At 37.2% G+C, this 12,114-nt stretch overlaps 1 protein-coding gene across 16 annotated transcripts in view; it reads left to right on the forward strand.

Annotated features, from left to right (window-relative positions):
- Positions 1-12,114, forward strand: part of SUPT20H (SPT20 homolog, SAGA complex component) — a 36,693-nt gene that overhangs the window by 24,052 nt on the left and 527 nt on the right. For 6 of the 16 annotated variants that reach the window (XM_075050527.1, XM_075050531.1, XM_075050533.1 and 3 more), the window contains 7 exons: positions 482-590; positions 824-985; positions 2,783-3,095; positions 4,195-4,346; positions 6,758-6,813; positions 8,172-8,291; positions 10,475-10,580. In XM_075050527.1, coding sequence (XP_074906628.1) covers positions 482-590; positions 824-985; positions 2,783-3,095; positions 4,195-4,346; positions 6,758-6,813; positions 8,172-8,291; positions 10,475-10,580 — 1,018 coding nt within the window. Of the gene's footprint in view, positions 1-481; positions 591-823; positions 986-2,782; positions 3,096-4,194; positions 4,347-5,268; positions 5,418-6,757; positions 6,814-8,171; positions 8,292-10,474; positions 10,581-11,122; positions 11,251-12,114 lie in introns of those variants that run through there. The other 10 variants (XM_075050528.1, XM_075050532.1, XM_075050540.1 and 7 more) reach the window with 6 other exon arrangements.

Genomic DNA, 12,114 nt, shown 5'->3' on the forward strand with positions numbered 1-12,114 from the left:
GTATTTAAATTCCTATTCCCAGAACCAGGAAATCTGATCCTGTTCTTTAAATCCATCTTGGTTGGAAATGGCAGATATATACAGATGGTAAATGAATGAAATTATGTAATTTTTCAAGTAAGACCAAATTGTCCTTTTATTTAAAGTGCATCTGTCACTCTAGCATTTGTGAAAATTACTGAGAAGGATGTCACAATTGTGGAGACAAGTGAAACTCCTTACTTTTTTTTTTTTTTTTTTTTTTTGCTTGGTTTAAATTTTACCAGCATTTGCAAGCTGCTGCTTGATGGTAACCATTTTATCTCAAGACAGTTGGTCATAGGTTATGTTTTTAAAATAAATAAATAAAAATCTGAAATGTTTGAAGATAACTTTGTAACAGTCTTGAAGTCTAATACAAATTAATTGAATTGTCTTTTCTGTCAAATATGTGGAAGCTCACATTATTGCTGTGGTAGTGTTAATTTCTCTTTCCTCCTAGCAGCCAGAAAGTATATCAGGCTCTGTTCAGTCTTCAGTATTGGGGAAAGGTGTAAAACACCGACCTCCTCCAATCAAATTACCTTCAAGTTCAGGAAGTAGCTCCTCAGGTAATTATTTATTGACTCAGGCGTCTCCTTTTTATGTGTTCTGCCTGTTGTAAAATTACATGATATCCCTTTAGTAAAGATTTAATTAAAAAAAAAAAAAAATCAGTATCTTATATGTGAAGAGAGTATTTTTTTTATTTCTGATTATATTGTTCACAAAATTGTATCCTAACAAATATTCAAGTTAACATGTACTCACAGAACAATAATGTATTTTAATTATGTTTTTTCAGGTAATATTTTTAGTCCACAACAGTCAAGTGGCCATCTAAAATCCCCAACTCCTCCTCCTCCTTCCTCTAAGCCTCCTGGTCTTTCTCGGAAACAATCTATGGATCTTAATCAAGTTAGCATGCTCTCTCCAGCTGCCATGTCTCCTGCGAGCTCTTCACAAAGTGAGTCACGACCTAAATTCTCCATTAAATCTTAGGCTTTTGCATAAATGCTTCCCGAGATAAACTTCTTAACCTGTGGAATGATGAAACTTAAGTGTATAGTGTACCCTAAATTGTATAAGTTGTGCAGCTCTAGGCAGGTCTCTTGTTCACTGTATGTATTTTATGTTTATTGTAACTGTGTTCGTTTTTTCTGTATATATGTATGCACCCTCTGTGTATACGTTTTAATAACTTTTATGCAATTAGTATGATCTCCTCATTTCTGAAAGGCTGGTAGATGATGTGATGAGATAAAATTCCAAAGTGTAGATTTTTTTTTTCCTCCAGTGTAAAAACAGTATGTTAGATCAGTTTGCCTTTACATAATTTAAGCATCTGGTTTTTTAAATGTTATAGGAGCTGGTGCAGTTGTATCTCTATGTATGTATATAATCTGATCAGTCCCAAGGTGGTGATACAATAAACGATAAGATGATTTTTTTAAAACACTCCTACACTGTTTTACAAATCATTGCTGATTGCAAGTGTGGTGGTGATGCTGGTGATGATAGCACCATATTCTCAGGTGTTAATGTAAATTTCAATAATAAGTGTCATCCTAGTTTAAGTATTTTCATTAACACTGACAGGATCATTGTAATCATAGCTATAGACCATAAACATTTTTAAAAATATGTATGCGTCTTGAGACATGTCGTGAACAGATTTGTACAAAGAGAAGTCATAGCTGCAGTTTTTCATTTTTTTATGAATAATTGTATACTGCACATTCCAGTATCCTGCACAGTATTATGCTTTTTGCATTAAATAATTTAAATCTGGATAGCTCAAAAGGTGTAACTTTTCTGCCTTCTTGTTTTGCACAAAGAAAAAAAGAAAACTTATAAAAGTTTTCTTCTAACATATTTACTGTGTTTTTATGTTAGTGCTATGAATTGTGTAAATCTGCTGCACACAGTTGTTACTTTAAGGGTCTGGTCACAACAGCTGGACATCCACATTTATTTCCTTTCTTTCTGCAGGACATGAAAGCTAAAAAAAAAAAAAAAACAAAAAAAAACAAAAAAACAAAAAAACAAACAAACAAACAAAAAAAACCAAAGAAACACCTCAAGCTTTTGGGGGTTTCTGTTTTGTTTTTCTATTGATGACTGTGCTTACTGCATCCACAACAAATATAGCTATACATGCTACATTTAAGCAGAAGGAATTACACAGCAACTTTTAAAGATGCAGTATTATCCTCTGGTTCTCAAATATAAAAAAAATATTTTTATTTGATCAAAATCTGGCAAATGGGAGCTTAGCTATCTGAAATTTAGATTAACCTCATCATTATTGAGATAGTATGTGTTCTTTGTTGAATCTGTTGTTTTCCATGATATGTTTTTAACACGATGCTATTGTGCAGGCAGTGCATCTAGACTTTATGTTTAACATTTTAGGGAAAACATTAATTAGGTTAAACTGGTCACTAAGAAATTGTTTTACTTTAAGTATTTCTGAATGGAGTCGTGACTCAATGTGTGATAAATTACGGAAGGACTTAATGGAGGATACAAACCGGTGTATGGCTTAAGGAATTAACCATGGAGAATGGGTTTTCTATGTGATTATACTGCATCCTTAACAAGGACCGTGTGCTGCAGCACTCGTGTTGTGTAGAAATTAACACTTGCAGCCTAAAAAGTGGAACAAATTGTCAGTGCTAAATAAGATTCCATTAACCTTATTATACCAAAAGGACTGGCCTTTTATAACAAACTAGCACTTTTTATTTTTCTCAATGAGCAGGGTCTGGAACTCCTAAACCATCTACTCCTACTCCAACCAACACCCCTTCATCGACCCCACACCCTCCTGATGCTCAGAGCTCAACTCCTATTACCCCTTCTGCCACCCCTACTCCCCAAGATTCAGGCTTCACCCCTCAGCCCACTTTGTTAACCCCATTTGCTCAGCAGCAAATGTCTCTGAGCCAGGCACTGCCTGTAATGACTATTCCTCTTTCCACCATGGTAACATCCATTACTACAGGAACAACCTCCACCCAGGTCATGGCAAACCCTGCAGGACTTAACTTCATCAATGTAGTGGGCTCTGTGTGGTAAGTTTTTTTTGTTGTGATGGTTTCTTAATTTGCCCTGGGTGGGTTGGTCGTTGGGGCGGGGCGGTGGGAGAGTGGGAGTGGTACAGGACTGTCCAGCATCCATTAGGATAGATATTTTTCAGGATCTGCAATACAAAAAGATCATTCACTTTGTAATTATGAAGTCAAGAGCCACTAGAAACTACCTGTATTTCTCAAATATAAGGCACCTGCTATCAGAATATTGGAAAGGTCTATTAAGAAAGACCTTTATTGCTTTCAGCTTTTTGGATGCATACATTTTAATTTCATAAGGCTTAACATCAGTTTAAGTAATTTCTGAGGTTTTGCCCTTTAAGTTTGAAAACATTTTTTGTTAATCAGAGAGGAGGTGGAATATTATATGCAGAACACTCTAAATGAAAAATGGAAAGAGATTTGATATTAAGGTGTCTATGAATGAAAGGTTATATGTAAAATACAAGAAAACAACAAATCTGTTTACTAACAATTTAATCAAACATTGAGGTTAAACATTATTTGATTCTTAAAACTCATTTTGTGGTTTAAAAAAAATAAATGCTGCTGTCAAGAATAGATTGTGTGGTATAACATGAACTGCTTTTCAGGCTAAATGAAATTATGATCAATATAAGATGGTCAGTGTGAGACACATAGTGCGCTTCAATGCAAGTGTCAGACACTTGAGTTACTCATCCAAGGTCTTCAGCAGTTGATCACTATTCATTAATTAGATTTTTTTTTTAATGGTGCAAAAAGAAAACAAAAACCTGTTCCTTAACTTTTTGTTATGGTAGTACAACTGTGTTGAAGACTGTTGATCTTTCAGTATTCCTAGAATAAAAAAACCAAACATTTGTGTTTTATTTTCCATAGATTATACCCAAGAAAAAAAAATGTATATGCTGAGAATGTGGATTTACGTATTTGTTATGCCCTAGGCATAACAATTTTTAAAGCTGCCTTGATGCTTTATCCATAATCCCATTTACAGCAAACAATTGATTTACTCATCATGAGACAGAGGGCAAAAATTTATTTACTTACATTTACTTGTACCACTTGGGTTTGATGTGTTGTCTTTCCTCTTCTACAGTGGAGCACAGACACTGATGAGTGGTTCAAACCCTATGTTGGGGTGCAACACTGGTGCCATAGCCCCTGCAGGTATAAATCTGAGTGGCATTTTACCATCAGGTCTGGTACCAAGTGCGCTGCCTGCTGCAATGCAGTCTGCCTCTCAAGCAGGTTAGTGTGAATAAGTTGAAAAGCCACCCTTCAGATAGGGACAGTGTGAAAACATACTGTGAGAACAATGGACGAAAGTGGCCATTGTGTGAATAGATTGTGTATTGTTGATGGCTGGAGCTCAGGAACAACATGCGTATTTTTGCATTCAAAGTGTAGGCTATGTTTGAGATTGTTTGTTTGGTTTTTTTTTTTTTTTTTGAGGAGCTAGACTGGGGAAACTTAATCTCAACCTAGATTGTTTGGTATGCACAGTAGGAAGTTTGAGAGAAACTCTAAATTCAAATGCAACTTTGATAATGATGACTGCCAGAAAAAAAGGCATGACTGAATGTAGAAAGAGGCCTCACTTTTTAAATGTGCAGGGCATTTTATTCTGTCACTGGTACTGCTTTATTCTAGTAGGACAATTAATTAGTTCCTTATTGCCTTCAAATATATCTATATAAATCTGTGTGCCTCAGTATTCATTAAAGCAGGATTTAAATTCTTAGTTTATTTTTTCTGAACATATAATAAATTAAAAAATACCCTAATGTATGGTTATGGAATCAGAATGATAGAAGAGACTTCAAGATTTCCATCCCTTACACTGAGACAGTCGAATCTATCTAAACCATACTGAACCAATGTTTATCCAAACTGTCTTTAAATACCTTCACTAGAGATTCCCATCTTCCTTGGTAGCTGTTTGGAGTAGTTCATTATCTGTACAAAATGTTTCTTCCTAATTACAATGCATCTCCTTAATTGCAAATTAAATTATTTTTTTTCTCCTATTCCTTGCAGACATGAAAAATAGTTGTTCACCCTTTCTCTTTACCTTCTAAGTATCAAACACGCCGTCATGTCCCACATTTGTCTTCTCTTTCTGATAGGTCGTATTTTTCAAACCTTTCATAATCCTGTCACTCTCTTCTAGACTGTCCAATTTGCTTACATCCTTCTTAAAATGTGATAACCAAAACTGGACACAAGCCTGAGCTTGGCTGATTTACCACTGTGGAGCACAGCAGAATAAATGCATCTCATCTCTTTCACAACATGCCTGTTAACATTTCCCCAAATGAGGTCTGCCTATTTTTTATCTGTATTTTTTGCAACAGCATTACATTAACATAAGAATGGCTTTACTGGTTTAGGCCAAAATCCATCCAGTTTATATTCTGTCCCTGACAGTCGCAGCTAGAGGATACTTAGGAGAGAGTTTAAGATGAGGCAAAAGTGTGAAGTGAAACATCCCTTGTATGCAAGTGTACCTCTTCTGGCAATCTGCAGCTTTGAGACTTTCTCAGCTGAAGACTATCCACGTGGATCTTCATGCTTAATGTCCCATGCTAGACTTCTAGTCTGTAGATTTATCTAATTGGGTTTTGAACCTGTTCGTATTTTTGGAATCTATGGCATCTTTTGACAGTGAGTTTTATAAATGTAAACTGTGTGAAGAGGTTCTTTTCTTTTGTGTGTTCTGTAGTTTGTGATATGGATGATTTGGATATGTTTGTGACCTACTGTAATTTCTCATGTCCTTTCTTGCTGTATAGACACAAAGCTAGTTACTCACAATTTTATACTTGTTCATTTGTCTTTTTTTAGTTCCATGTTGTTGAATTTTGGACCCTTTCTTCAATTCGCTAGGATTGCTTTTAATTCTAATTCTGTCCTTTCAAGCACTGTCAACCTTTACCAGTTCGGTGTCACAGATTTTTACGTGCAATGCTGTCGCCTACATAACAGATGGGAGTAGTGAGCTGAGCTAGGTCTGTGGAAAGCCTCTGGGGGTTCTGTTTGACAGCCACTGTTTTACTGGAGCGTTTGTACCGGTCCTATATCCACCTCAGAGCTTACTACACGTACATCTTCTTTTAGCATAGCTTTGAGGAGTGCCATGTGGAATAATGCCAAAAGCTCTAGAAGTCAGATGTCTTGCCAGAAGCCCTTGGGGGGGGTGGGCAGTTGCTGAGATTTTTGGGTGGGATTGTTTTCTGTTAATGATTGAGAAACTGAGAGCCTGTTACTTCATTGAGCCTTTGGACATTTCTGGATTTACTGTACAAACAGTAAAAATTTTTAAAGCCAAAAGAATCACTGAAGAATAACTGCTGTGATATTCTCCACATTCACCTTTGTGTAAATGCATTAACAGGTTATAGGTTACAGGGTACAGTGTTTAGTAGCGATACAGATTTCTTTCTGTTTAGTCAGCTCTCTTTAACTTTGAATCTGGATAATTATGAACTTACCAACATTATGGAAAATGCAGCATTGTATTAAGTATAAAATTTACACTTGCCATTTTTCCAACTTCCAAATGTTTAGAAATAATCCCAGTGGAAAGGTGTATTAATTGCAGTACACATATATAATTAAGTAAAGACTTCCTACTAATAAAAAGATGTTTTCTTTAACAGGCAGCCCCTTTGGTTTGAAAAATGCATCAAATCTTCGGCCCTTAAATCTTCTACAGGTAATTGATACACTTGGACACAATAATAATGATAATTTCTTATATTTCTTTAGAGACATGTTTAGTGCTGCTTACTGCATTGCCCCCCACATATCTTTGAAGCCACTTGATCAGACAAACCCTTTACTGCAAATTTTAATTGCTTATTTAAAATGCTTGGAATAAGAGAAAAAGCTACTTCCATAAAGAAATCAGGTGGAAATTATATTCCTAGCTCACAACAAAGCAGCTAGTTCTCAGTAACAATCTAAAAATGCGGACATTTGAATTCAAGAGATTAATCCTAAAATACAAACTTCTATTTTCAGGATTTGCTTAAGCTTTTATTGCAAATCATTCTTTAAACTGAAGTTATGATTATTTTAGAAGTACGAAACAGTACAGTAGAATCACTCAGAGGTTACGCATATAACGCTTAAAAGTCGAGCTCAACATGCACAGGTAGGTGCAATAATGTCTTTAAAGAGTTTCTGGTAATGCAAATAGAAGTTCATGTAAGATAGGGAGTTTAGAAGGTCTGTAAATGTTTTCTTTCCACTAAGCATACATACAGATACAAACATGTGCAAAAGTTGCTTATTGTCAGAGCTCCATTTAAAAGCAGAACAGGGAGTGTTTGTGGAACCAGCTGGAGTTCCTGGATCTTGAAGTCAGCTGCAAGTTACAGGTGTGGAATTGCAGCTTCAGTGTTCTACAGATGTTGCACCATGGTTCAAAAAATTAATACCAGTAAAAGATCAGCTGTAGCTTTGCTACTTCCTCCTCCAACTTCTGTACACACTCTAGAAACATGGAAAAGGGCAGGCACAGGAGGCAGTTATGCCAGAGTAGAGCTTTTCTATAAAATTAAATCACACAAATACAACCTTTCAAGCTACCTCTGCCATTCATATAAGCCAAGAATAGTTTGGCTGAAATCAGTGCAATTAAAGCTGGGGTAAGGGAGAGGAATCAAGACTTGTTTCATGTTTTTCTGCATCAGACCTTGCAGTTTGTTGATGGGAAGCATCTATTAAACTTCAGTGGAATATTTTGAAAGTGAAAATAATGTACAGTGCTTTTGAAGACTAGCCTTTACAATTCCAGTATCAGTACAATCTCTACTATTTTAATTAGAATAATAAAAATGTATTTTCCTGTGGAAATACCTTGCTATAATTTAATGCAGGTTTGTTTTCTGAGCACAAGGCTTTTTCACAAACAACAGTAATTGTAAACTGATTCATTTTAAAGGATTTAAGCAAACAAACAAACAAACCTCCAAGGAGGAGGTCATTATCGATGTCATGTTCATCCTTGGACAGTGGGGAAACTCAGCAGTGTGGTTGAAGTGTGCTTTTTGTTTTAATCTTCAACAGCTTCCAGGTGGTTCATGTATTTTTAACCCACTCCAGCAGGAGCAGCAGCTGTCACAGTTTTCTCCACAGCAACAATCTCAGCAGCCTACAACCTGTAGTCCTCAGCAACAGGGAGAACAGGTCTGTGCTAACAGCCCTCAGTCTGGGGTGCGTGGATGAAAGTTTCTCTTATTCTCCCCATCTCCACAAGTAAATGAGCCTTTACCCAACAGATGTGAAGCAGAAGGGGAGGGAAGTCTTCCTGCAAAACCTTCTCAAACTGCGGAGACTGCAGTGGCTTTGTTGCCATGGCTGGAGCCTGGGTTATACTCCTTTATTTATATCCTGTATAGAAGAGCTGTAACAAAACAACTGGCTAACCATTGTCCAACTCGAGCATGAAGAGAGCCAGCCCACTGTACAAGTAGTGTAAAATCAGCTTAGTGTTGTCCTGTTTGTCATAACTAGCAGATACATCAGGTGAACGGAGAAAAAACACAATCCGAATTACTGCATAGTAACTAAAACTTCTTACACTGCTTTTAGTTGCCTTATGATCCTCACTGCTGTAGTTCAGCAGAATTGTTCTCTTTGCACCAGAGAAAGTATCAGTTGGCTTTAAAGCTGTAATCTTAGAACATTTGCTCTACTGCTGCCTGCAATTAGTGTTAAAGGCTTTAATCACTGAAGGAAGTCTAGTCTTGATAGAGACCAATCTGTCCTCAAAACGACAGATTTTGAGTGGTTGGTTCTACCTGTGCCTAAAAATCTTTAGCAGCACAAATGCAGCAATTTGGGAAAACCAGCTGCTCTGCTTTTGTGTTCTTTATCTTTTGTCTTCCCAGACACGCAAGACTTCTGTTTACCAAATAGTCTCTACTGGATACTCAGTTTGTCCTAACAATTTTGCTTGTGCTACTGTAGGCTGTCCATAAATAAGATGCCTCTTTCGAATGTTTTTATGGTGTGTAGTCTCCTGTGTCACAGGCCTTGTTCTGGAATGTGGGACAGTTTAATGGGAAACTTTCAGATTTGTTCTCAGAATCCAAGTGTCAGTTACTAGTTGAATCGCTAAAAAAAGTCATGCACACTTGTACTATTGGGTTTTATTTTCTAGACGTTGAACTTCAAGGGTGTTTACAAAAGGGCTGATGTAAGCCTACTCCTTCTTGTGGCAAAAAGTTCTTCTGGAGGAAATCAATCTCTGCATTGGCTAACTTGCCCTAAGGAACTTCTCTCTTACCACACTTTATAGACCAGGGTCATTAGCTAAAATGAGCTATTAGGAATACTAGATTCCTTAGCTTTCACTAAGGACAAGAACGTATGCGTTCACAGTGCTGTAATCCAAGTGCTTAGTGGAAAAAAACCTAAGCCCAAAAAGACCAAAAATTTTCTGTGCTGCCAACAGAATATACACATTCTTGTCTCATACTTAGGGTTTTCCCCCAAGTGTTGGTTCTATGACTTTTTAAGTCTTCCTTAGTCATCTTCATTGAGATGATGACATCTTTTTAATGTGCTTGGTCAAGTTTACCTAGATCTTAGTGGCATTATTTCATATGGTTATTCTAAAGAAGCATTGCAACTCCTGGAAATACACCAGCTCAAAAGCTGTTCTTTTGCGTTTTTTTGTTTTGGTTTTTTTTTTTCCTGACTGATAAGCCATGCAGTTTGCTTGAATTACATAATAACACTTTCTTTCCCCACCTTATGAATCAATGTATAATTTAAGTTCTAGAAGAGGTCATAATTCAGTACCCTTTGACGTCAGTGGACACTAGATCAGACTCCACGAATTCCACTTCAGTGACTACTGTGAGAACTACTCTGTTCTGAAAATAAGATTTTAAAAGCAGGGTTTGTATTTTTTATGAAATTAAGGAGTGTGTGGCACAATATGAACATGTGAATGTAAGTTTCAGACTTCTCACATTTTGACTGATGCGGACTTTGCACATGGATGGTTTCAGGTGTCACCTGAAGACTGTGGGGTTGGGAGTGGGACAGGAAACTGTCCTAAGATTACAACCATCAGCTGTACTCTCTGCTGACTGCAGGGAAGTTGACAACTACATGGGACTTCTGCTGGGTAACGGGCACAATACCATTTCTGCCAAAACAGAGCTGTTTTGGGGCATTCAACATCTGTTCTTTCCACTTTAGTAGTGACTACATTGTAGCTTGTATCTACGCACACTGGAAGATGTAGAATTAAATGGTTTTAAATGGCACTTCAAAAGTTTGCCTTTACACTGGCTTTATTTACTTATTCATTGATACCAAAGTTTGGTAATAAGGATCAAGCTTTTCATTTTTGCTAGGGGTCTGACCAAGGTCCATCCAATCAAGATCAGGCATTATCTGCCCAACAAGCTGCTGTAATTAACCTGACTGGAGTAGGGAATTTTATGCAACCTCAAGCCACAGGTATGTGCTTGCTGAGCCTCCTTTTGTAGTTATGTGTGTATGTTGATAAATTCACACTGAAATGAAGTTTGGTCTTAAAGTAGTCTTACATTAGATCAAAACAACTTAACTATTTATTATCGGCACATGAATTATACAAGAAACAGTGGACTTCCAAAGTATGCGCTTTTCTGCTTTGTTTGGCAGTTAAGTGTAGTAAATCTGTAATACCATGTGAAAATAAGTCACGCTTGATACAAAAAGCAAACACAGGTAACTTCCATGCCAGACTTCATTGAGGAATGTTTCTTTAACTGTGTGCTTAACATCCACTATGAGAAACCTCTTTGTGTCTCCACAAGCACTTCATAATCTAATTATGTTCTAACGAGGAATATGTATATCTTGTATACTTGATTCTGCACTGTTTCCAATTTGACTCTGAAACTAATTCTGTTGTTCCCCTTTCCTGTGACACTCTATTCCTATGTCTTCCTTCCCTGACCCTGACCAACTCGACCTGACCTCTTTGACCTGCCTGCTTTCCCCTTCTCCTTTCTTAGTGTTGTCTCAGCTTGGCTCTGCCGTGAACAGACCTGGGCAAAGCCTTCCTCAGCAGAGACTCCAGCTCTCTTCTGCCTTACAACAGCAACAACAACAAGCCTTGCAGCAGCAGCAGCAACAGATACAAGTAATCCAGCAACTTCACTCTGACTGTGTTTAAAAAAAAAAAAAAAAAAAAAATTAAAAATACAATTCTCAGCTCCAAAACCAAAAAATCTTGCCCCTTTGACTTTTTTTGTTTTGTTGGGTTTTTTTAACCTAATATCTTTATGGTCTTGCAAATGAAAAAAACATGAATTTGGCAGGCTATATCATGAAAGATTTTAAATCTGTGGTTCTCAGCTTGGAGCACTGAATTTATTTTTATTCACTTAAGCCATCCACCTTCCTGATTTGCTCACATTCAAGGAGTGCTTGTGGCACGTATCTGAATAAGCTCTGCCAGGTGCCAATAGATTTCAAAACAGCCTGAATGTAAGCACCTGCACGTTCAAATGTAGCACTGCTACAGTCAGTACATGGAAGCAACAGCTCTGGCAAAGCATTCCTTTAGCATTCTGTCATTCAGATGCTTTATGAAAATATTGTAATATTTTTTTAGCACACAGTCTCTTCTTTGTGATACATACAGAAAATAAGTACAATGCACGCACTGAGAAGGTATTATGTTAAAAATGTACTGTGTAACCCAAACATTCACTGAAGTTGCTGAGTTACTGCAGTTACTGCAATGGAGAGAAAGGGCAAAGAAACAAAGCTGTCCAAGTACACGTGTACAGTGTTCCATGTGCCCTCAGCAGGCTTCTGTGCCACTGGTGCTGCTTGACTGTACTCACTGCCCCAGTACATGGTGTGTTCCTTTTGTCAGCCTGGTGCCTCCTCATTTTTTTTCTTTTTATCCCCCCCGCCCCCTTCCTCTCATTCTTCCTGACATGAAACACAGCTTTATAGGCAACACTAACAAGGTTTTTCTCCCCCTTCTTCATGGCAG

Source organism: Buteo buteo, chromosome 18, assembly GCF_964188355.1.
Source record: "Buteo buteo chromosome 18, bButBut1.hap1.1, whole genome shotgun sequence".
Lineage (NCBI taxonomy): Eukaryota > Metazoa > Chordata > Aves > Accipitriformes > Accipitridae > Buteo > Buteo buteo.